At 46.2% G+C, this 24,184-nt stretch overlaps 2 protein-coding genes across 2 annotated transcripts in view; one reads left to right on the top strand and one right to left on the bottom strand.

The window, feature by feature from the left end:
• Positions 1 to 203: 203 nt before the first annotated feature.
• BRI3 (brain protein I3) lies at positions 204 to 12,789 on the bottom strand. The gene is made up of 3 exons (XM_032125683.1): positions 12,537 to 12,789; positions 10,898 to 11,012; positions 204 to 592 (listed from the first exon to the last, which is right to left on the bottom strand). Exons 1-3 carry the CDS (start codon positions 12,703 to 12,705, stop codon positions 460 to 462), a joined length of 417 nt encoding a protein of 138 aa, XP_031981574.1. The 5' UTR covers positions 12,706 to 12,789; the 3' UTR covers positions 204 to 459.
• A 3,905-nt stretch (positions 12,790 to 16,694) lies between these two features.
• Positions 16,695 to 24,184, top strand: part of TECPR1 (tectonin beta-propeller repeat containing 1) — a 24,468-nt gene continuing 16,978 nt past the window's right edge. Inside the window, exons 1-5 of the mRNA XM_032126020.1 lie at positions 16,695 to 16,782; positions 19,798 to 20,030; positions 21,707 to 21,889; positions 22,382 to 22,504; positions 23,167 to 23,292. Of these exons, the coding sequence (XP_031981911.1) occupies positions 19,800 to 20,030; positions 21,707 to 21,889; positions 22,382 to 22,504; positions 23,167 to 23,292 (663 nt within the window). The 5' untranslated portion in view covers positions 16,695 to 16,782; positions 19,798 to 19,799. The remainder of the gene's footprint in view (positions 16,783 to 19,797; positions 20,031 to 21,706; positions 21,890 to 22,381; positions 22,505 to 23,166; positions 23,293 to 24,184) is intronic.

Here is a 24,184-nt window from a genome sequence, read left to right as displayed (position 1 = left end):
AGCTGCCAGATTAGGGGCAGCACACACAGCGCTTCCCCCAAATACCTGATGCCCTGAACATGTACAGCCTTAAAGCATGCTTTATCATCATCATAAGGATTCTGGCAAATACTTATCCTTCATTGTAGCTAGGAATACTACTCTGTTTCCAGACTATATGGGATCAGACATGTCAGTAACATACTTAATAATCCAGCCACAAGTTGAGGATTGCAAAAGGAAAAGCAGTTTTATTTAGTTTTCAACAGGTGCCACTAAACATGGAAAACAAGTCAGGTTTTCATGTTTTGCAATGCACATGCTCATAAAAGATTAAGTTTAAATTACATGCAAGAGACTAAAATCCTTCACACTTTACAAAACAGGTCTGAAGCAAATAAAATGATTGTACATGACATTTACATTAGAAAGAGTACGCTAACAGTTGTAGCTTCTGTAAGCACGTCCACGTTCAGCCCCTCAGCCAAAAGCTGCCCCACAGTTAGGGCATCTTCTCTGCCTCAGTGCAAGGCAGAACAGAATCCCAATTGGAAAGAATACAATGGCACACAAAACACCAAGACAGGTGAAGGTGTCCTCCAACACGCCAACCCTGCAAAAAGGGAGAACAGCAACAGTCAAGGACACTCAGCAAGTTTGCCCTCAAGTCACCACTCAGTGCTTTGGCAGTCACGAGAAACCACACCATTTTACAGAGAAAGATAAAGTACAAGGTTTGGGGTTTGTTCCTGGTTTGTACTTCTCCAAACTGATGTCCCTTTACCACTGTAGAAGAACTAATGATTGATGTCACCTGGCTCCAGCTGACTCCCAACTCCACGACCACCCAGAAATTTTGTTTCAGCACAGTCCTATGACAGCAGAAATTTACCTCCATTTCAGTCCCTGACTCCTTTCTGAACTGCTGTATCTGAGCATCCCCCAAAATGAAGGCAGACAGTCAAACAGAGAATTCATACTTTAGAAATTTGTGCAGTTACATTAAATAGTCAAGATTTGGAGTTTAGCAAAACACTCGGGACAAGATGTATCCTCCTGGTACAGTGAAAGTCAACGCAAACAGAGCTGAGCAACCCTGAAGTGCAGGCTGTGAGCAGGGTGCCAAGGCCAACAAGCTGCTCACAGCCTGCAAGCAGGCAGGGACAAGCTCTTGGACGTGTAAGTGGAGCAAAGGAAGGAAGGTGCAGGCTCAAGAGACCATTTCCTTACAGCAACTGCCCAAAACACTGGAACTTGATTAAACTTGGGAACCATTCCCCTTCCCCTCAACCATCATCACAAGCCAAAGGCTTTTCCAAGTGTTCTTGATACTCTGCTGCTTATGGAAGTTCATGTTTCCCTTAAGCATTCCCTCATTTTAATGCACTTTATTTCTGTTTGCAGAGATAGAAGTTAACTCTGTATCTGGTATAAAATAAAGGAACTGTCAGGTTACCACTGATCCCAGCAGCAGCTTTATCATTTCATGTCCTCACTCAAAAAACGCAACTAAAAAATGTAGACAAAGCTTGTATCACTACACAGATTCAAGTCTCAGCACACAAGTGTCCCACAGCTCAGACTTGTGCAGCCTTTGCTGGACATTGTGGCTGCTCCCACAAAGTCAGCATAACATTACCCCTGTTCCCTGCAAGTCAGGCAGTCCCCGAGCTCCAGCTCTCAGGGCAGGCACTTTGGCCACAACAATGCAAGATTACTCTTGAACAAGAGAGAGATGAGCTCTGCAGAAGTGTTCCGCTTCAAGACACTCCTCAGGACTTCAGATCTGACCCTTTTTCCCAGAGCTGGACCGCATTTGGTAGAGTGAGTTTCAGTAGTGTAGGTACTACTGTCCTCTCCCCATGGCTGCAAAGCACTTCAGGAGAGCCTCCTGTTCTCTCCCCATGGCTCCAAAGCACTTCAGGAGAGCCTCCTGTTCTCTCCCCATGGCTCCAAAGCACTTCAGGAGAGCCTCCTGTTCTCTCCCCATGGCTCCAAAGCACTTCAGGAGAGCCTCCTGTTCTCTCCCCATGGCTCCAAAGCACTTCAGGAGAGCCTCCTGTTCTCTTCCCATGGCTCCAAAGCACTTCAGGCGAGCCTCCTGTTCTCTTCCCATGGCTCCAAAGCAGTTCAGGAGAGCCTCCTGTTCTCTTCCCATGGCTCCAAAGCACTTCAGGAGAGCCTCCTCAAGTGTGGAAAGAGTTTCACCTATCTCTCCAGAACCTTCCAACTCCTATTCCCACACCCCTATCACCAAATTACAAATCCAGGCATCAACACTGACCTAAAATAAAACTCTTTCTGTGATGCAGGTTACCAGAGCTCTCTTCTGAATGTCTGGTTTGACAGTATATCTGTCTGGCTGACACTGCAAGCATTTCTTGTGACAATGACGATGAACAGAATTCTGTGTGTCACCAACCAGCCTCTGCACCTCTGCTGGCCTGATGAGCAGTGGGCCCATAAGGAGAAAAAGGCGTCCTATAGTCCCTGCCTGGCACACACCATGTCTCTACCTCTGCAGCAGTGTCCCCAGCAGCCACAGAGGAGCCCAGGCCACTCACCCTTGGCTCAGAGGGTGTGTGAGTCACTCTGAAAACACAGGCGCTGCTTTTGCACAGCTTGGTTAGTATTTCTTCTTTCTTAGGCTGTGCCTGGTGTGCTGCTACAAAGAACTTTAACCCAGAATTCCCCTGCTTCCCTGCCCCTCTCACCACAGAGCATTCCCCAAAGTGAAATACCAATGGTTAAACCAGTCAGAGGGGACAGGACTGCTGGGGAAAGAAATATGAAGGAGTTACTGAAAAAATCACTAACAGAACAGCAGTCACCATCACTACAAGAAAAAAAGCAAACATCATAAAGGCATGTCATGAGCAAACTTTTCCCACATAATATGGATGATTAATGGCTTCATCCAAACCACTGTATGCAGCTCTGGTCCTCATTTAAAAAAAAAAAAAAAAAAAGAAAAAAGTATGGATTACTAAGAGTCAGAAGGAAAGAAAAACATGAAAAAAAGTATTGTTCCCATCAACTTACCCTTGCTACCCAACTCTCAACTCCTAATCCCAAAGCAGCTGTTATACAATTAGCTTGTGTCAGGAACATCAAGATCTGCTTGCTAGGTCAAGCTCAGAGCACACTAACCCAAGCAGAGATGCCTTCATTAGGCTGCCCTGTAAAGCAGAGCTGAAGAGCCTCACATTAACCCTTCCCGAGACTTCCCACTGGCTGCCATACCTGAGCACATCACTGTCTATGATGGGGGGTTATGGAGCATGGCTTAAGACTCACAGGAAAGCTTCACCAGAATTCCTTTGCTGTGCAACCTGTTTTAAAAGGGCCTATCTGAACAGTAAAACTGAAATTACATTGCAAGTGACCCTCAAAATTAGACTCCAATTAAAGAATGAAGTCAGCAGACAAGGCTCTCATTTGGCAGGGAGAAGATGTGCTACTGGAAGTGCCATCTCCTGGGAACACTCTGCTACTAGGGCTGGAATGCAGAGAAATTCAGGACCATTGGGACCAGACCAGTAACAGATACCAGGGCAAAAAGGACACTGCAGTGTGTCAGCCAGAACTGTCAGGTGGGGATGAAGCAGCTGAATTTGGTAATTTGCACTTGGGAAATGCGTGAAATGCTGAGCAGCCTCAGACCAAACAGAAAGCAGCAGCACAAGCTCAGTCAGTGAGGCCTCTCCTTTTCCCCAGTAGTACAGTGTATGTACAGAGAGGCTCAGACACAGTCTAGCAGTTTCTCAGTAATTCAAGATTTAGTTTTCACACTACAGATCCACCCAAGACATGCAAAGCCCCTGTCCCAGGCATTCCATGACATCACAAATAACACTAGTTTGGAAAATGCACACCAAGTACAGTACCCAGCATGTAACAGCTGCTGTATTTCCTTTCTGCTCTGCTGTTACACTAATGCCTTCTTTTCCTTTCACACACACTGAGCCTCCTGCAGGCATCCAACTCCTGCTTCATTACTGTTCTGAAATCTTCTCCTGGTCTCTTAATAATTCCACATTCCCTTCCTGCCCTGAAACCTACATTTGTGACGAGTAAGCCAGTGTGCCCAGTTAAGAGTATAAGCACTATTGATGTGACCTTAAAGAACAAACACACTGATCAAACATTAAAGGGATCAATTGGGGTACTTCTGGTCAGCCCCGAGGAGCTGCAGACCCGACAGCCCAACCCATTCCAATCAACCCTCTTAAGCAGCTTGCAGGGCCCAAGTCTCTTGGTCAGCACATGTCCTTGACACTAAATAGAATTTCTTTTAAACTCCCTTCACCCTAAACAGAGTTATTCAGAAGTGTTTTGTGGTAGTGCAAAATGCCAAGTTAAACTAAAAATAAAAATTAAAAAATTGCCATCCATATTCAACTCCAGATCCAGGGAAAAGGCCCAGGGAGCACTGCTGGATCAGCACTGGACAAGAACAGGGATAGCCCAAGCCAGCAGCAGAGCAAGGCAGCTCCAAGGGACACTCACCAGAGCTGTGCCTGCATGACCTCCACACCATACCTGTTGTTTCAGAGCTCCTGGGGTGTCTAAGTGTGATTACAGCATTAGCCACACAAACACTTCTTGGCTTCTGTTGATTTATGTCACCACCTAATTTTAGATGAACACTTACCCAACCACTGCTTAGCCAGTTACTAAATTTAAAAAGAGAAAAAAAAATACTTTTCATAAGGGAGACTATGAATATTTTTTGCTTGTATATCTTACCTGAGCTGTGGAGTAATGAGAGACTCCATATTCAAACTGTAGATTCACTAATGTAACCAAACATAAATTTTCTTCTACAGCATAAACCACATAAAAGCTGATTATAACTGCACCACTCCCACTCTAAAAATAAAGTGGAAAGGTTTATTTATACTGCAAGCAGCATCTTGCATTTAAGCTATAACTGCAGCTGCCAACTCCATATAGTAAGGTCAATTATTCCCACTGACAAGTATTTAAAACCAAATTATTTTTCAGACAACCCCCTTTTTCAAAGTAACTCTTAAAACATTAAGATCTTAAGTCAAATGCCCACAATCAGAGGGCCAATAATGAGATTGGTGAACACAGCATTGGTAAGATTTAACATGTGCATTTTTCGACTTACACTACATCACAGTGTTTAAATGTGGCCTTATCAGCAGTTTTTAGACCTTATAAATACACTCAAAGGGTCACCCCAGGTAATCAGAGATAGGCTGGTTGTACCATAAGCTCTTCAAGACACGAAAAGAAACTGCACTTGAGAAAATTGTTATCCAGTACACAGATCACTGACCAACCACATGGAATTTTCATATCATATCCCATCTTCTGCCCTGGAGGTCAGTTGAGTTTCAAAGTTTAGATTTGAATGGAAACATCATACCAGGGACAAACATGGACTTTGGCAGCTATGCCCTAAATCTTTAATTTTGAACATACAAACAAAACCAGCCAGAGATTCTTTATAGTCTCCTGGCTAATGGAACAACAGCAGCTGTGTTAAGAATGTTTAAACCTCACCTGCAAGCTGCAGAAGAAAAAGGATTGAGAATTATATACAGAGCTACTGAGTAAGCACTGAATGTTTACAGTTTTAATTTCTACGAAGAGAGGGATCAGCTCCTCCAGCCTCAGCCTGATGGCAATTTTGAATAGTTGTTGATCCATATTCACAAGAAGCCTAAATCTCTATGTAGCCACTGGCTTGCCTTCCTCAGCATAAGATGTACATATATGTAAATGCAATTATCCTTAAAAGTCACTTTCAACTAAGAGGCATGACAGTATTTACAGATTTATCTGGGTTTCCTCATGCTTTAGGCCTCATTTCCTAAACAGAGGGCTGGCTGTAGAAGCAGAGGAATTCTGGCAATGGGAGCAGCCTGTATCTAGCTGTTGTCTTTCTTGAAATGCCTCCAAACCACCAGCCTTCCCTGCTGCAGGAGCACTACTGCTTTAATTCCAGTTCTAATTAGGAGACGAGCCTCAAGGCTTCACACCAACAGCCCAGCCTGGCAAACGAGGCTAAGCACACCAGTTCAAGCTCTCTGTGGGGTGGACATCCAGCAGGGTGAACCAGACTGAGCCCTGGTGGGGTTTTCCCTCCCTTGTCTGCACACACAGCCAAATCAGCACCGCTGTGGTGACCAACAAAGAAGGGCAGTTCCCTCTTCTCTCCCAGAACAACTCATTGCTACAGTGAAATCCTAATTATCACAATACAGACAAGTATTCTTCAAGACAAATGGTGGCTCTAATAAAAAAATTGCTGTAATTCAGGGCCAGTGACAGACAAGGCATTAGAGACCAGATCATCATTTTTATAGAGTCTCATTAGGGAATTCATTCCTGCTGTGCCTTATTTTTCTAAGAAATGAGACTTTATGAGATGAAGTCAATGATTATTGACCACAAATCAGGTCAGACCAGTGGAACAAAACTCCTCAGAAGCAGCCAGAGCTGTGCTGTTCTCATTTGGGACCCTGTTAAAGGCTTATCCCTCCTCTCTGTGGGGCTCAGCAAGCAACTTCCTGCTCAGCAGCTGCTGTTAGGCTGGGAAAAGTCCCAGCTCTCCCAGTCAGGAATTCCAAACGGCACTCACGGCATCTGCCCCAGTCTGCTGGATCAAGGCTTTCTTCTTTCCTGTCCTCCTCACAGCACTCCCAAAAAGGTATTGCAAAGTTTGCTTCACTCACAAGGTTCAAAAGGCTCTCCAGCCTGCTGCTGGAAACCAAAAATGCTCAGGTTTGCTCACACTATCAGACATGCTCTCTAAACAGGTGTTTTGCTGGTGCCTTTTATTTAATTCCTTGTATATTTAACCACTGAATGTAATTAAATTATATTAAGAATATTTACATGAAGTTTAAACGTAGCTGTGAATAACTACAGAAAACCTGTATCCTGAGCAGCCTTTTATCAAAGCCCACACAGCATTCGTGACTGAAAGAATGGAATTAAGAGCAGAAGACTGAAATTTGGAAGGACCTGATCACCTAAGTGCAATTTTTCTAGAGTCTATTTCCTCAGTAGACATGCACATAATTGAAGAAAACAAAATTTTAACCAAAACCTCAGAACTTACAACTAAAGTCAAAAACGCCCCCAATAAACAAAAAACCCCACCATAATACACCAAAACCACACCTGTGGCAGGAAGAATGCTGTGAGAGATCTCAAAATAAATACAGCTTTAATCAAACTTGTCTCATCTTCCAGTTCTGGAAGAAGCTTCAGTGTTGGCATTATTTGAGACCCACTACAATGCCTATCCAGCAGTTGTGCTGTAGTTACCAGAAGTAAAAGCTGCAGCAGTGTGAGGTCCTTTCCCTCACTCTTTCTCCCAACTGAATACTGTTGAATAGGAAAATAAAAACCCAACAGGGACCATCACAGGCTCTCTCTCAGATTTTGAAGGAACTGGCTTTTACAATCATCAGATCAAGAGAATGTTTTTATAGTCTTTAAAAGAAACTTTCTTCTGTTAAATAACAGGAAAGCAAACATTCCTGAGCAGTTAGTTATCCCCAACAACAAAAGACAGAGAAAAAGAAAATGAAAGTGACCACAAGTAAAGCAGCCAGGCTGCATTCTCCAAGCTAAAAAGATAATTCCACAGCAGGATATCTGAAGTCAGTGCCTGTAATGACTCAATGTGTACTTGGGAACATAAAATAGTTCAAAAGCAGGACTTGGCCAAACCTTAAATGTCAACTAGAAGCCATAAAGCTGACGAGATTGTGCAACTCAGTTTAATTCTCTGTACATCAGGGCTGGGAGAAGAACAGACACCAAGACAACAGGACTACAACCACCCAGGACATTCTCAGAGTGCAGGGAAGGATGGAACACACATTAAAACTGAAGTCTGTAACTAGAAAGCACCACTGAGCAGTGATGAATGAGCACAATGTAAGGAACAGCTCTAAGCAAGAGGCACAGCTTGAGAGACAGGAGAGTCATCCCTCAGAGGGCAGCAGGGCTTCAGAGGGAGAAGGGCAGGAATGCAATTACCAGTCACCAGGGGCATACTACCAACTTCAGAGAGGCTACTTCTGGAGATACTTTGTACTTTTTATGACTAAATACTATTAAAAAAGCCTAAAGATCAACTGTACTCGAGCCAGCTTATTAACCCCAAGATCACACATGACTGCAATAAAACAGACACCAATTCAAATAACAGACCAATACTGTGTACTGCTCCTCAACACCATATATTTTTAGTTGGAAATGGTTTTGACTTCAATCAGCAACATGAATACATGCCATAGTGCAAAAGACTACTTTGTATTTCTGATGGCAGAAATCCTCTCGATGGCCTTTAGGTCACTCCATCAGTTACGTCATTCCACAGCCACACAAAAGGCTTTTCCTGGTGATCCAAAGCAGATGGACTTCTCTAACAATGATGCACACCATCAAATCAGGACAGTAACAGGACAACTGACCTGGTAGTTTAAAAACAAAGTCTTTTTATGTACCATTAATAGTTTTTAATATTTTTCAATGCCCCTTCAACAACTTTTCTGTTCAGAGTGTAGCTGCACATTGCATTCCTCATAAAATGTTTCCAGGACATGGAAGTAAACTAGAACTGTGTTTAAGGTCTTGAGAAGTCAAAGATGATTGGGTTCTTTCTCTAACAGAAGCAGCCAGTGTAACCTTCTAGAATATGAACCTGATCTTTCAGGCTCCCATGAATATTTCCAATATTATGCTTTTCACCCAGCCTCCCTGTCCTTTCTCCTGAAATAACAGACTATCAATTCCATGACTACTCAAAAAAACAGCAATCTGAAATTTTTCTCTCCTACCTTGACACTTGACTCCTGTTCTAAAGACAATTAGGAACAAACAGTGATAGGGCAAATGAGACTGACACACCATTACTAGATACAGTTACTCAGCCTTGGGATCCCCTGATCCAGGTGCTGAGAAGAGTCCTACACTTCACGCAGTGCAGTAATCAAGATGTCACAGTTCTCCTCACAGTTTTTATTTTTCAAAGCCTAAAACAGAAACTGAGGATCCAAGATTAAACTAGGATTTTGTGGAGAGTACTTTGCTTTAGGAAAGAGTCCACAATGGGTGCTTCCAGCTGGGGCATATCTGATGACTTAAGAAAACAATTCAAGTGAGGTCACTTAAAACCAACTAACAACAGAGTGCTCATTTTCAAAAATTTGGCTAAAGTTAAATATTATATGTGCAAATGATTGTTTCAAAAGTCTTTCCTAGACCATCCTAGAAGCCTTAAGTCTGTCTGAGTTCAAGAAGTTTTGGACAATGCTCTCAGGCACATGGTGGGATTCTTTGAGTGTCCTGTACAGGGTCAGGAGTTGGACTAGATAATCCTGATGGGTCCCTTCTAACTCAGCATATTCTATGAACTTCCAGAAAAAGAAAAAATAATAGCAACAAGAGCCTACCAATTTTAAGCTATTGCCAAGAGCACTTCCCCAGTGAAATGCTTTGAGCTGTACTGGGGTCAGGGCCAGAAGGCCTGTCTGTATAAGCACCCTGCCTGCCTCTCTCCAAGCCATGCACAACATCTGCCCTGTCTTCTGGCTGAGCTACAGCATCAGCATCTTGATGTAATCACGCAGGTGGCAGGATCTAACACATCCTCTGAACAGCTCAGCGCTTGCTTTCCCCCACAGTTTCAAAACACATGTTTTTGGATCAATAGCTCTAGCTGGTACAGGTTTCTCAGCCTTAACTAGTGGCATTTCAACAGGCACCTGATGTTACATAACACCAGAGGATACTTCTTCTTTGAATCGACCTTTGAAGGCAGGTACTGACTCTCAAACACCAACTCTAAGAAAACCAAAAGACACCTGGGGTCCAGCCTCTGCCATATGACACCCTCTGTCCCATTCATCACACTGCAAACTGCATTGCTTCAGCTGCTCAGGCAAGTCTGCCTCCTACACGTTCTGAAAGGGAAGCAAGGGCTCAGACCTGCAGAGTATCAAGTGCCTCCCTGCAAGGTACCCCAAGGGTAACTCCTGTACACTTTAACAGAGGGGAATGAGCCTGCATTTGAGTCAGGGCTGGCCAGGCACAGCAGAGCCTGAACTGCACCAGCAGCAATCCCTCTGCCCTCAGCCACGCCCCATATCCTGGGAAGAGAAGAACTGAGAAGCGAAAGGGACAACAGCCGACTTAGAGCACTAGTGAGGAAACTGAGTGCCTTCTTCCTTTTTTATGGCTGTGATCTCCAAGGGGGAAGTTCTTCTCTTGCTGCAACTCCAAGTAACAGCTGACCACTTTTTCTGCAGCAGACTGACATTTTTAGTCTGGTCTATCAATCTCTGTTCTTCTGCAGTGAAAGGACTTTTAGAGATTTTTTTAAAGCCTTAAGCCACTGATGTTTTCAGCCGATACTGACAATCACCCTGCCTGGTTTTGCACAGTTTGGATTGGGAATGGGAACATACACCACAACAGCAGAAGTTCTTCCACATAGCTGCCAGAAAACCAGAAGTGACTATGGTCAAAAATTACAGTTTCCCAATAAAATCATGCTACTCACCATCACCAGGCATAAACACATGAGAAAGGACTTCCTGTCATGCTCTCCCCCAAGAACTGACCCGCCACATCTGTTACTGAAGTGCCTTTTCATTAAAAGTATTACTTACAGATCTGCCTCCATCTTAAAGAACAGATTCACCTTTGAAGTGTCTTGTATTATTTATAGCAGGTGTCACAAACCCATCAGGACAAGCTCACACTGCACAAACCAAAGCATTCCACTCCTAGATCTCAGTGCCCTTTCAGTTAATTGTAATACACACACAAGCAGAAACTATAGGAAACCAAGGAACCATATGGACACCTCTATCTCAAAAAACAAAACCCAAGACTGAGTTAAATTCCTTGAGAGCCATTTTACCTGCAGGCAGGACAGCCACCAACTACTACTACAGAAGTGGTGGTGGCAGGCTGCTGAATAATGGTGTACGTGCTCGAATAGCCTGGCTGTGAAGTCGGTGGAGGAACAGCATACCCTAAAATAAGAAAAAAAACTTCAATCACCACACGTAAGGTACAAAGAACAATGGTAATTTACAAGTATGACAACAAAACATGGAAAACAATAAACAGGAATGTGGCGTTGATTAAGCACTTTAAGATCTATCAAAATCAGAGCTGGAACACCTGGCACATCTAATAGCAAAGCCACTTCATAAACACAAGTATCAATTTAACCATCCCAAAAGGACACTGAGCTAATAATTAACTTGGAGATTTTGTTTCAATGCTGTTGAGCACCAGGGAAAAACTGTTTAAACAATGACCATAGCTTTCATCTCCGGATGTTATGTATCAAGAACATCCCACTCTAGCAGACAAACGACTTGAAACAGAATAAATCTTCTTCTAGTTTCAAGTTTAAATTCCATATACTGAGTTTCTAACTGGAGAGCAAGGAAGGAGATGCAAATAGAAAGAAACAGCATAGCACAGAAAAAACCACCAACTTTCAGAAAGTCCATGTTGTTAGCGATGAGTAATTTTAACAGCTGTAGATAGAAGACAGAAGCCTTTAACTCCTTTATTAACATTAAAAACGTTAAATTATATTTTTAAAAGCTTTTGAAAGGGATGGTTGGATGTACGCAGTGTAATCAAGGCACAGTTTGCCGAGGTATAATCCACTTTGACCTTATTTCCCAAGTTCTCAGATTTTCTTCAATCAAGTTATGCATCTGTGAAGTCTGGCAACCTCACTTTTCAAACCGAAAATAACCACTAATATCCGTATTGCAGGAAAGCAAGCTACAAGTTATCAGCAGGAAAATCAATATATAGCCTCAAGGTTCAACTCAAAGACGGGGGTCTGTGTCTGCTGTGTAACTTTTGTAACTTTTGAAGCATTTCTCTTTCCTGAGAGGTTACTTCTTTCTTCGACAAATATTAATTCAGTTAACGAAAGTACTGCATCTACTCACCTAAGTCTCTCCCCGACTACTGAAGTGTATCAGAAAAAAAACAAACATTAACCAGAGTACAGCGAAGTGCAAGCAAAGAACAAGTTTGGGGTCTGTTTTAGCGCCAAGCACAGCTGTGGCTCTGCCATTGTTCCGAGGCAGAAAACCCGCGCGTGTGAGGAATGCCCGCAAACCCAGCCGGGATTTTGGGGCGAGCACAACGCAAACACCTCAGGGGCCCCGAGGGAAGGAGGGGAAAGGGAGATGGCGCTTCCGAACACCTGGATGCCGGCGCACCCGCCCCCGTGCGCTGCCTTCGAGCGGGGGAGCCGCGACACCGCCAGCACCTCCGTGTGCCGGGGGAGCCGCACGCAGGAGCGGCCCGGGAGCTCCCCGCTGCCGCCCCGCAGCCCCGGCCCGGCTCCCGAGCCCGCGGGGCACCCCCGTCCAGTGCCGGGGGCAGGGGAGGCTCTCCACAGCCGCCCCCCGCCCCAGCGAAGGGGCGCTCGGGCGCTCGCTCCGCACACCGGGGACCCCCCACCCGCAGCCCTCCTCCCCCCCCCCCCCCCCCCCCCCGAGTCGGCGCCGCCCGTGACCCACCTGGGGCGGCCGCGGCGCCCGGGTAGGAGTACGGCGGGGGCGGCTGGAAGCCGGGCTGCGGGGCGGGGATGGTGCCGTAGTTGCCGTGCCCGTAGTCGTAGCCCGGCGCGCCCGGCGCGGCGGGGCTGTAGGCGGGGGGCCGCTCCTGCAGCAGCGGTTTGCTGTCCATGCTGCGCCGGCGCTGCCTCGTCCCGCGGGGCCCACCAGGAAGCGGCGCCCGGCCCGGCGCGCGCCGCCCGCCCCGCCCCGCCCGGGGGCGCCGGAGCTCGGGGGCGGCGGCGGCGCGAGGAGCCCGCGGCGGGGGGAGGGGAGGGGCGGGGCGGGGGAGCGGCCCCCCCCCGAGCGGCGCGCGCGGAGCGGCGGCCCCGGTGCTGCGCTCGCGGCCGGTCACGAGGCCGCCGCGCCCCACGTGACGGCGCTCCCCGAGCGGCGCGCGGCGGCTCCGCCGGGCGGGGCGGGGAACCCGCGGCCTTAAAGGGGCCGCGCCCCGCCGGGACCCCGCAGCGCCGCCGACACCGGCACCGGCAGCCCCCGCAGCCTTCTGCCCCGGTCAGCGGGGCTGGGAACACGCTGCCCTCGCTGGGGGTCCCGGGTTTCGCCCGCTCGGGCAGCGGGAGCAGCCGGCGGTGGGACAGCCTGGTCCTCGGCACTGCCCCGAGCCACCGCGCCGGCCCCGCTGGTCTGTCACTAAAGCGATGAGGGATTTTTAACTTGCCCGCTCAGCCCCTGTTCAGCATCGTGCTCCTGCCGGTGGTCTCTCCCCGGACTGCGATCCTGCGCCGACCCTGCGTGAGCTGGGAGGTTGGAGCGGATGAGCCGCTGTGCTCCCTTCCAAGCTGACCCTTTCTGTGAAATGCGGTCCCTGCTGGAAGCCCGCGGCATGGGGAGGGGAGGATGAGGATGGTTACTCGCAGTGACTTCTGCAAACTCTTGCATCCCCACTGGGAAGAGCCGCACTTGAGCGTTAAAGGAAAAAGAGCTCTGGGGTGGTGGCACAGAGAAGGAATGTTGTAAAAAGAGGGAATGCTTTTTAAAAAGAAATTGAGGAAAAAGCAGGAGAAAACTCTCATGGTTCAAAGAAACATTGAAGTTAAGAAACAAACACTACAGGAATGAAGAGGAAAGCAAAGGCGATGCTGCTGCCTCCTGTACAGCAAACGACAGGAACGAGTTCAACAACACTTTCACCAGACTCAGCTGCTTCTGAAACCCACGTTCTCGATGACTGCCCGGGCCAGATGCTGTAAAGATGTTAAACGTCTTTTACTCCAGCCAGAACTCTTGCCTCTTCCCTCCACACCTTTATCCCTTGAGCTGTCTGACTCACCAAATCTTTTGGTTTGGAAATCCCTGGTTTGTCCTTTGCTACAGGTCCCAACACAGCCTTATCACCATGGCAAACACTGCGGCTCCCTCCCATGACAGGTCCTGTGCAGCACGGAAGGGGTAGCCCCATTTCATGGGAAGGGGAGAAAAAACATAAAAAGCAGAAGTCATTAAACAATTTGTCTTGAAACAAATTCTTGAAATGGATAGGGACACAGATCACACCACCCCAAATCCAAGCCAGTGCCAGCATCACATGATGGTGAGGAGGTCCCTGCCCTCCTGCCTTCTGTCTCCTTCCTCTGGTTTGCAGGTGACCCATCTGAAAGGGGCACCTCCTCTGAGGGCTCTCTTGCTTACTCTAACAGTAGCAGTGTAAATACTGCAGGAGGTTCTTGAACGAAAAATCTTAAAACACGAAGGAAATGCAGCACTTCCTCACTAGGGGAAAGATACTTCCTTAAAATGAATGTTAAGTAACAAGGAAAAATCCCTCTTTTAAAGAAGTGAAGTTTGGGAAAGCATGGAAGAGCCAACAGGAGGAAACCTCTCTGTACAAACCCGCTCTGACTGTGTTAGGACACAGACTGCAAAGCACTGAAATAGGATTGAAGATATCCTGACTAGGCTTTGGTTCCCTGGAGAAAACTCCTTCTTCCTGAGTCACTCAGTAACCACAGGACTGAAGGATGTAAATGAGGAAGGATATCTGCATGTTTTCTCTCTCTTTTGCAAGGCTTCAGCCATTTAGGGAAGATCCAGGACTCAGCCTTCACAGGCTGCAGACTGGAAGTGAGGTTCCCATTAACCCAGTGTAAATCTATTTATATTCAGCTGTCTTTGCAAAAGCTTCCTCCTTAGCTCCTTACAGAATGGGAGCTCTGTTGCAACACCAGCAATTGAACACAGCAGGGCTCAGCACTGGACACCCAGAGCAGAGAGTTCTTGTAAGGTATCAATTCGATCCTAACTTTTACATCAAAGTACAGGCATAGCAGAGCCACTGACCACACAGAAGGTACGTGCTGCAGTGTTATGGAGAGCACTCGTTTGGTTTCACATGAAGTGTCCTCCTTAAAAGAAGCATGGAAAAACTGTACTGGTTGTAAATGACTTATTGTGCAAACCCCTCGCATATCCTATCGTTTATGCTGCCATCCTGTAAGATTAAAGGACTGCAGTTCAAAATCCAAACCGTGAAAAAAATCCCAGGAAATGCTCCACAAATTCTTCTGCAATCTAGTTCCCATGGAAAATAACAAAAATCTTGTTTCTACCTGCTCAAAGTGGAAATGGGATTGAGTACACATGAATTGTATCAGAGTCACAACCACTGAAAATCTTGCAACATTAATTTTCTAGGATCTAAACTGTACTTGGTCTTTATAAATATATATTGCTACAATGATCAAATCATCAAAACACTAATAGGGAGCAAAAATTCTGTGTTGAGGTAGGCCCCAGTCTGTGCAAGGGACCAAACCAGTGCAGTGAGTCAAGTGTCCTGGGGGCTCAGCAGGAAACGACCCAGACGGGATGGTTTTACCTCACACAGGAACCATTCCAGAGAATTTCATGTGTGCATCAACCCTCCAAACCACAACCCTCTGCTCATCAAAACCATCTGAATCCACAGGCCACAGGACAAGAGCAAGGCAGACGTATTCTCCTTAACCAGCAACTAGAAACTCCTCAGGCAGGATTTACAACAGATCAGCCAGTTCCCTTTGAAAGAGGTCTGCAATGCTTTTTCAACTCCTGTACTGACCTGCAAGACATATGGAGGTCTGGGATACTTTTTGTTCAGATATTTGAACGGACAGGCATGGGAGGCATTGCCTATCTTCTTAGATTTTCTATCTCACTTCAAAATGAACTGGAATGTGATGGCAAAAACTGAGATGTATGGGCAAGCAGTTTCAAAGGCAGGTTATTGTTTGTAGCAGGGCAAGTGTGCAATATCCTGCAATAAACGCTAAGCAGCACCTTTGGTGTCGCCCAGGGAAGGAGGATTGCTACTGTGCTCCTACTGCACTGCCACAGGTTGTGACAGTAAAGGCCTTCCTTACACCTCAGGCAGGGCATTTACTGATGCATCAAGAGTAAACACAGCTCCGGGTAAAGGCTGGTTTCCCTCACTCCGGCTGCAGCCACTGCTCACTCCGAGCAGCCGGACAGAGGGATGGGCACTGCCTGCACAAGCCCCTTTCACAGAATCACAGCATCACAGAATGGGTCGGGCTGGGAGGGACCACAGTGGCTCATCTGTTCAACCTTCTCTCTCAAGCAAGGTCGCTCCAGAGCACAGGATTACATCCAGACAGATCTTGACTATCTTCAGTGAGGGAGACTCCACACCCTCTCCGTAAGATCTATTCCTCTTCAGTGAGGGAGACTCCACACCCTCTCCGTAAGATCTATTCCAGTGCTCGGTCACTGCACAGGAAAGTTCTTCCTCCTCACGTTCAGGTGGAACCTCCTGTGCATCAGTTTCTGCCCCATGTCTCTTGTTGTATTGCTCGACACCACCGAGCAGAGCCTGGCTCCGTCCTCTTGACACACACACACCTCCCTTTAGATACTTCTACACTGGATGAGGTCCCCTCTCAGTCGTCTCTTCTCAAGGCTGAACAGGCCCAGCTCCTTCAGCCTTCCCTCGTAAGACTCGCTCCGGTCCCTCGCTCAGCTCTGTGGTCCTCCCTGGAGCTCACGCCCGGGCGCTCCCCAAGCCCGCTCCCGGCGGAGCCCCTCGGTCCGGCCCCGCCGCCCCGGCCGTGACGCGCCCGGCCCGCGCCAATGGCGGCGGCGCTCGCAGCCGCTGTGGGCGCGGCGCTCCCCGCCGGCCGCGGCTCCGCGGGGCCGCCCTGCCGGGGCGCGGCGGCTCCTTCGGCCGGGAGCGGCGCCGGGCGGCGGGAGGCAGGTGAGGGGCGAGCCCGGGGGGCCGGGTCGGGGCAGTGCCGCTCGCTGCCCGCGGGCCGGCGGAGGGGAGGGGAGGGGAGGGGCGGGCCGGGCAGGGCGGGTGGAGGTCGGGCACCCGCCGCCCTTCCCGGCGGCTCCAGCGCTGTTGGGAGCAGCGGCGGAGCCGTGGGGAGGTGCCGGCACCTCCGCTCAGCCCCCGCGGGGAGGGCGTGGGGGGCGCCGCGGGGCGTTTCGGGTCGCGCCGCCGCCGGAGCCCCGCGCCCGGAGCTGCCGCAGCCCGCGGGGAGCGGGGCCTGAGCCCGGCCCGGGGCCGCCCCAAGGCCGCTCCCGCCGCCCCGGCCCCGCGCGGCTCCTGAGCCGATCCGGCCTTAATGCCCGGCCGGGAGCGCCCCGGGCGGGGCTGCCGGGTGCGGTTCGAGCCTTGGCGCGTTTGTGCCGCGCTCTGGGATCCCCGCGGGCTCCAAGCGGCGCGTCCGTGGCTGGACGGGGGTACCGGAGGAGTCCCCGCTCGGTCCGTGTGACACGGAGGAGAAATGTGTGCGCGGTGTGCCTTGGAACACGTCGAGTCCTGGCGTGGTTCACATCCTGCCGCCGCCACGGCCTGAACTCGGGGACAGGGCCTTGCTCTTCGGAGGAACATCATTGCTTTTATTATATGCAAGGAATTGGGATCTTTTTCTTGAATTCTGTAGCAATCAGCGTTTTGCCAGGCCACTGGAAATTTTAATTAACAATATGTTATCGTCATTTCAGCATTTTAATTCTATCCAAAATTACCTGGCTGAGCTGCGGGATGAGAAGTCAGCAGATCTGATTTTTTCAAGGCCCCTGAGAATACTTGACAACTTCTGCTTTCACTATAAAGCACACTGAGCATCCTTCAAAACTGGGCAATATCTGTCTTCATCTTCTGCAGCACAGCCAGTGCAAAGTGGCCTAAAGTGAAGTCTTAAAAGTTTATAATCCCAAATGCATTTGGGATTTTCCCATGATTCCCCAAACACTGTCTCCAAAGTTCAGATGAAAGAATATGTAGAAACTCTCACTTGTCTTGGCTGCCTTGAGTATTTCAAGCCAGTTGCATTAGCCTGCGTTATTTTAATTGTCCCATCTATGTTTTTTTTAACTTCATAATCTTTGGAACCTTCATCACCTTTTCCCGAACTGCTCCAGGTACTTTTCTTCCTGCCTGCACTGTCATTCCAGGTACAAGTCTTCATTTATATCTTTGCCCATCTCTAAGATACCCAAGCATCACTTTTCTTTGTTACCTGGCTAGGTAGCTGTCTTCGTTGCATTATCCATAATGCTTCCTTTACTCCAGACTCTCTGGCATTCTGTTTATTTAAGTGCATAATATTTTCTTCTGTTCTAAACACTGCTTTGGAGAATTTTAAGTGCTAATACTGAAAGGCTTCTTTTCATGGCCTTTACTTTCCCAGTGATACACTCACTATAATTTCCACCCCATCTTCACTTTGTTCCATTCCATTATTCCCTGTTATGTCCTTCTGTACTCCACTATAGGAGGATGTAAAGAAGGTGATCCAAGAGCAGACAAACATGCATACCTTCAAAGTCCCAGCAACAACGAGGGAAAAACGGTCAAAACCAGCGGATTCATCTTAGTTATGCCACAACTAATGGGAGAATTCTGCTTGTGACCTCCCCCTGGTATCACTCATTCTCTGCTGCTGTGTGTTTGCTTATCACCGTTTCCTGTTCTTCAGCTGTTGGATCCAGGCTTTTAGGTACTTAGCAGCAGCAATTCTATGAAGCAAAGATTCCTGATATATTCTCCCTGGGATCCCATGGGAATTTCTGTGCTGTTCTTTGACACTGACCCAGCTGTGTGAGATTCTCCACAGTTCCACTATTGCCATTCACATACACAGGGCAAGTCAGTCCCTCTGTACCACCGCTTTTATCAGAAAGCAGGCAGGCAGCTCTCCTGAGGTTCTTTTATTAAAAGCACAGTTGCCATTTGACAACAAAGAAGCAGTGTTCCACACTGACTCCAAGCAAGAATTCCTCTTTCATTGTGTTGGATCTGAGTCCACTTTTCTACCTTTCCTCTCCTAGTTCCCTACTGCATAGTTAAAGGAGCTGAAGGCAAAGTTCAAAACACTCATCAGCAGTTCTGACTGTCAAACATGCAGAACAACCAAAATTTGTCTGTTTTGATGGCACCCAGAAGGTCAAGTGACAGAAACACACTGGCCTTTCTTGACTTCTGAAAGGACTGATGTGCACCTGCCTCACCCCTCTGAGAAGGGCTGGGCTGCAGTGCCCAGAAAATGACAGGTTATTATGTGATAGAACTGGAATGGAACTCAACCAGGTCTCTGCTGCCAAACCATGCTCTGTATATACTTAAATTCATCACACCTATTAATATAAAGATCAGATCCTAAAGCTGGATCTGATCCAGAATGTTTTGAAAGAGGTTTCCTGGCAGGAGCAGGCAGTATGTCCACGGATTAAAACCAGATGTGTGCTTTTGGAGAAGCTCTCTTTCACATCCTTGCCTTTGTACCTGTGTAGGTGTGTTCTCAGCCTCCATGGAGAGCAGGCTGAGAAGGAGGGATCAGGGGATATCAGGGCTTTGTGGAGCTGAGATGAGCAGGGTGTGTAGCACCACCAGCATTACCAGATCTTGAGAGCAGAGCTGCCTGCCATGAAATGGTCTGTGCTGTCATCCCAGTTCAGAGCTGACGTCTGTCCCCAGCCTGCCAGAGCTGTCCCATTTACTTCTGAGCTCTTGTAGGATGGGCAGTAGTGGGCTGGTAGAAAGGCCTTTCAGATGGCTTTTCAGGGCCATCTGAGAGGTGTTGGCTGCACAGCTCTGACAAAGAGATCTGCTGCCAGCTTTGCACAGGCTCTTTTTAAAAAATCATCCCTTACATCTTTATTTAATTTGACTGATGATGGCTCGGAGCATGACTGACCTGCAGTAGGTTCAAGATCCATTTTTGTACCCACCATTTCCATTAATAACCTCGGTTTTGCCTTTCAGATATGGCCATGCCCAGTTCCCTTTTGTGGGCTGTTGACATTTTTGGGAGGGTTTACACTCTCTCTACTGTTGGCCAGTACTGGGAGCTCTGTAAGGACACACAGCTGGAATTCAAACGGGTCTCTGCTGTCAAACAGTGCTGCTGGGGAATAGCCTGTGACCATCAAGTGTACACCTACGTGTTCTCAGGAGATGTTCCTATCAGATACCAGGAGGAGACCTATGAGAACCAGGTATGACAGGTACAGTCCCTCTGTGACACAGCCACTGCTTGGGCTGCCAGCACATCCTACATCAGCTGTCTCGGGGTGTTCTTCTCACCAGAGAATCGATTGAGCAGTTTTGTTTTCATTTTTTACCAGAAGTTTCTGAAGAATACATATATGTGCCAAATACCAGCTTATCTTTTAGTATTTAAACTCCCAAACGAGTTATACTACCCTGCTCCTAGCAAAAGCAATGCCAGTGTGAACTCCACCTGTTCTGAAGCATTCACCCATTTCACTGGCTGGTTTACATTTCTCCTTTCCTTACAAAAGTGACAAATACCCAATCCCCTGAAGAAAATGTCCAGTGTTACTTCCAGGCACCAAAGATACATTATCAGAAATATATTATTCTTAGGAAAATGCTATTTCTTAGTGTTAAAAAGACTTCTCTAATAAAGGCATGATTTTCCATTAAAGTACAATGTTTCCAACTTTTTTTGCATAGGAGTGTTAAGATGATCCTTTCTATCTGATGGACTTCAAAAAATGTCTTTAAAACCATATTTCAAAGGATATTTATCAGATTTTTTTTCTAGTTAACCAAAAGTTATTTGGGAGAGAAAATTGATGGATTTTCTTGAGCACATTTCTCTGATTTCTAATGGGCACTGGAATGAATATAAATTGGGAAAAGACATTAACTTAATTTGCATGGGCAAAAATACAACAAATTAATTTTATACATTATTTAATATTGATACAGCTTTTCAGCCATTTAAGAATGTTCCTTTCATTGTGTAAACATGTTCTTTAAAAATGCAAAATTTAAAATTTTATTTGTTACTTTAAAACTTTCATTTTGTTTGTTCTAGGTAATGAAAAACAGAAAACAAAATACTAGAAAGCACAAAAATAAATATTCTACAAGAGCTAACAACAACAAAATTAAACTGAAATAGTTTGCAGATAATGTACAAGGCAATTTAGCCAGATTTCTAGTAACAGCAAATAATAATTTGTGTAAAAATTATATATGGATTTTGAACGACTCAGTTTTCACATGCCCTAAAATGTAAGACAGTATTACAGGACAGATTTTGCCAGTATTTCTATAGTATGTAGGAGTGTGGGGGAAAAAAATGACAGCTGTATTGGTGAAAATCCTTGTGTTATTTGTTCTGTAACTGATTCAAGGCAGATTAGGGAAAAAATATAACGTGAGATCCAGGGGAGATTTGCTGATCCAGTTCTCTCCAGACAGTTCCTGGCAGAGGCAGTGCTGTTTTTCTAGTGCAGACAAGATATGAATCATCTTTCTCTGGGAGTAGATTAGAGATACCAAGGCCATCTATCCAGCATTACCCTAATGCTGCAGTGTCATGGTGCCATACATCACCAAAGAAAAATATATAATATATTTTACTGTGCCTAGTAAAATATAGCATCAGATGTTCCTATTTATGTAGCTGAAGCTGACTTGGTTGGGACGAGCTCTGCAGTCAGCCCTTCTTTGATATTCAAAAAAGCTTCCCCCAAAGGCTGTGTCAGGGAGGGCCTCATGGAGTGAACACTTTCTCATTCATCCCAGCAATTTATTCCTCTTCTAGTGCAGAAAATAAGAAACATGTCATGATTCCCTGTAGATGTCCAATGAGATAATGTGATCTCAAACAAAATACTTTATTTATTATTTCTGGCAGCGCTGGAATCCAGTTGGTGGCTTTTGTGAGAAATTACTGCCCAGTGACCGCTGGCAGTGGAGTGATGTGAGCGGGCTAAAACACCAGCAGCTTGATAGTTTCACACTGCCTTCACCACACTGGGAGTGGGAGTCTGACTGGTATGTGGATGAAAATATTGGAGGGGAACCAACAGAGAAAGGGGTAGGTGAACAAAAAGAGATCTATTCTGGGAATCCTTACTCTGTAAAATGAAAAGAACTGTTATAGAAGTGTAAAAAAGTCTGTAAAAATAAAACTTGCCATAGATACTTCTTTCTGGGAAATAGCTCAACTCTAATACAACAGAAGGAAGGATCTTGTTTGAAGGCTTTTGAAGTCTATAGGAGCTTCTGTAGAAGCTTTTTTTCCTGATCAAAAAAATCACAAAATCCTGGCAACTGAATGCCATTGTTATTTAAGGTCTTTACTATGAAGAAAGTAAAATGTTTTACTGTGTCTTGTTTGTTCTGTGTATATCATCCCGAGGAATTTGGGCATGATTCATAAATCATTCATGGAATTAGCTGATCTGTTAATCAGGGCTCTAGAGACACAGAGTGACTTGTGCTGTGAGTCTTGTGCAGAATTGCTCTGAGTTATGTCTTCAAGCTTTCCCTTGATCCTGTTTTCATACAAGAAAACCTCTGTTTGCAGGGCTGGACTTATGCCATAGACTTCCCCAGCACCTACACAAAGGATAAGAGATGGAATTCTTGTGTCAGACGCAGGAGATGGATCAGATACAGGAGATACAAATCCCGGGACATTTGGGCGAAGGTTCTGGATCTCTTTTAAATATTAAATAAACTGAGGGTCTGAAATAATCAATTATAAGGGTGGGGAAGTTAATTCTTATGACTTTTCTGTAGGCTGGACTTGGATTCCTTCACTTCTAACTTGCTATTTTGTTAGCATAAATGGAAGGCTGGGATTTTTCATAGAAACCTGTGGTAATAAGGTGCCAAATCTCATGGTGAAGCAATTAGAGATGGATGCTCAGCTCCTTTGCAAATTTCAGATCAACTTTTTAACTTCCTTTGGTTGTGTGACAAAACACTCTCCTTCAAGCTGGCATCTGCCTTGTATTGTTCACCAGCTGCTCCTTTATGTGTGTGAATAACTGTTCTTTAATAATCGTTGTTCCATTCTAAGGACATTAAAAATGTGTAATTTTTGATCTTTCAGCTTTCCAATTCTGTATGCAGTGTTCTGTGAATAAAAACTTCCTTTAGTTAGGGTACAAAACACAGACTTCTCCATGCTGCCTTGGCAGCGTTTCTCTCTCTGCATATGGAGGCCTTGAATGAGAGGGAGGATCTCCATGCTCAAACACTCTAGGAAGCGCTACATAACCAATCTGCAAGAAACAGGCTAGGCCACCAGCCAAGTCACCTGTTTGCAGTGTCTCCTCTCCTCAACCTTCCTTCCCTTTGCTCCAGATTGTGTCCCATGATGAACCAGACCAGCTGCCAGACCCTTTCAATGACATCTCCATCGGAGGATGGGAGATCACGGACGAGCCCCTCGGCCGCCTGTCAGTGTGGGCAGTTTCTTTGCAAGGAAGGGTATGTGTGCATTCCTCAAGTTTTCTAATTAAAATTACTAGTGGAAAGGAGTTAAATACTTGTAAAGCAAGGCAGGAGTGTTATTGTCTTATGTTGGTAAGTAAATACACTGCTTGTGCATCTGGATGAAAAGCTGCTTTGGGACTACATTATGTAACAACTTGTGTTGTAAATGGAAAGGCTTAGTATCTCTAGGATTGTTTTATGGAAGCCTTTAACCTCTGTGAACAGGTGAATCTTAAAAACTTGGGTTGAGTACTATCTTATATCTTGAAAAATGCCCAGAATGCTGACTGTGGTGCTCGTAACCAGGAGAAGGAGCTTTAAAACCTGACAAAGGTTCTGGTGAAGCATTGTGCTGTGCCTTTGGGATGGAGAGACAGAGAGAATTCAAGACTTTACAAAATGGTTTTCTAAGACTTACTGATCAGAAAGTGGTCACCTCCTGACCTGGCAATGTGGCATCCAGCTCTGAAATGTTTTCATTTTATTTTCTATTGAAAACTATACATCTTTCTCTGTTGGTGGTGGTTTTAGGCCTCCCATGAGGTGTCCTCTTTTGCTCAGTGCTGTGAAGATTTGATTCTCCCTTTTCTTCCTTCATCCTTACAGCATGTATCTGATATTCCTGTGTCTCTAGACAGTTTCTAACTTATGGTCTCACAGGGCAGAATGTAATACTTTTTAACAGATAGCCTGAGCTCTCAGTCACATTTGGCACTGCCTGGAAGGGCAAGCAATCTTGGTTAAATTGTTTAAAATAAAATTCCCTATTCCTCCTACTTTCTAGTAATATGTGACAAGCACCCCAGTCTACAAGCTTACCTGACTGCCATTGTAAAATGCTTTCATTTCCCAAGTGGAAGTCCCCAGGGAAATAAAGTATTTCCAA

This window comes from Corvus moneduloides, chromosome 16 (genome assembly GCF_009650955.1).
Source record: "Corvus moneduloides isolate bCorMon1 chromosome 16, bCorMon1.pri, whole genome shotgun sequence".
Lineage (NCBI taxonomy): Eukaryota > Metazoa > Chordata > Aves > Passeriformes > Corvidae > Corvus > Corvus moneduloides.
This window is presented reverse-complemented; position numbering and strand designations above follow the sequence as displayed.

Bases quoted from the DNA above. Each gene is read 5' to 3' on its own strand.
- BRI3 (XM_032125683.1), bottom strand. From the start codon at position 12,705: ATGGACAGCAAACCGCTGCTGCAGGAGCGGCCCCCCGCCTACAGCCCC. The intron at 11,013-12,536 runs GTGGGTCACGGG...TTCTTATTTTAG, and splicing joins GGGCGCCGCGGCCGCCCCAG to GGTATGCTGTTCCTCCACCG. The intron at 593-10,897 runs GTAAAATGGCTC...CCCTTTTTGCAG, and splicing joins GGTGGCTGTCCTGCCTGCAG to GGTTGGCGTGTTGGAGGACA.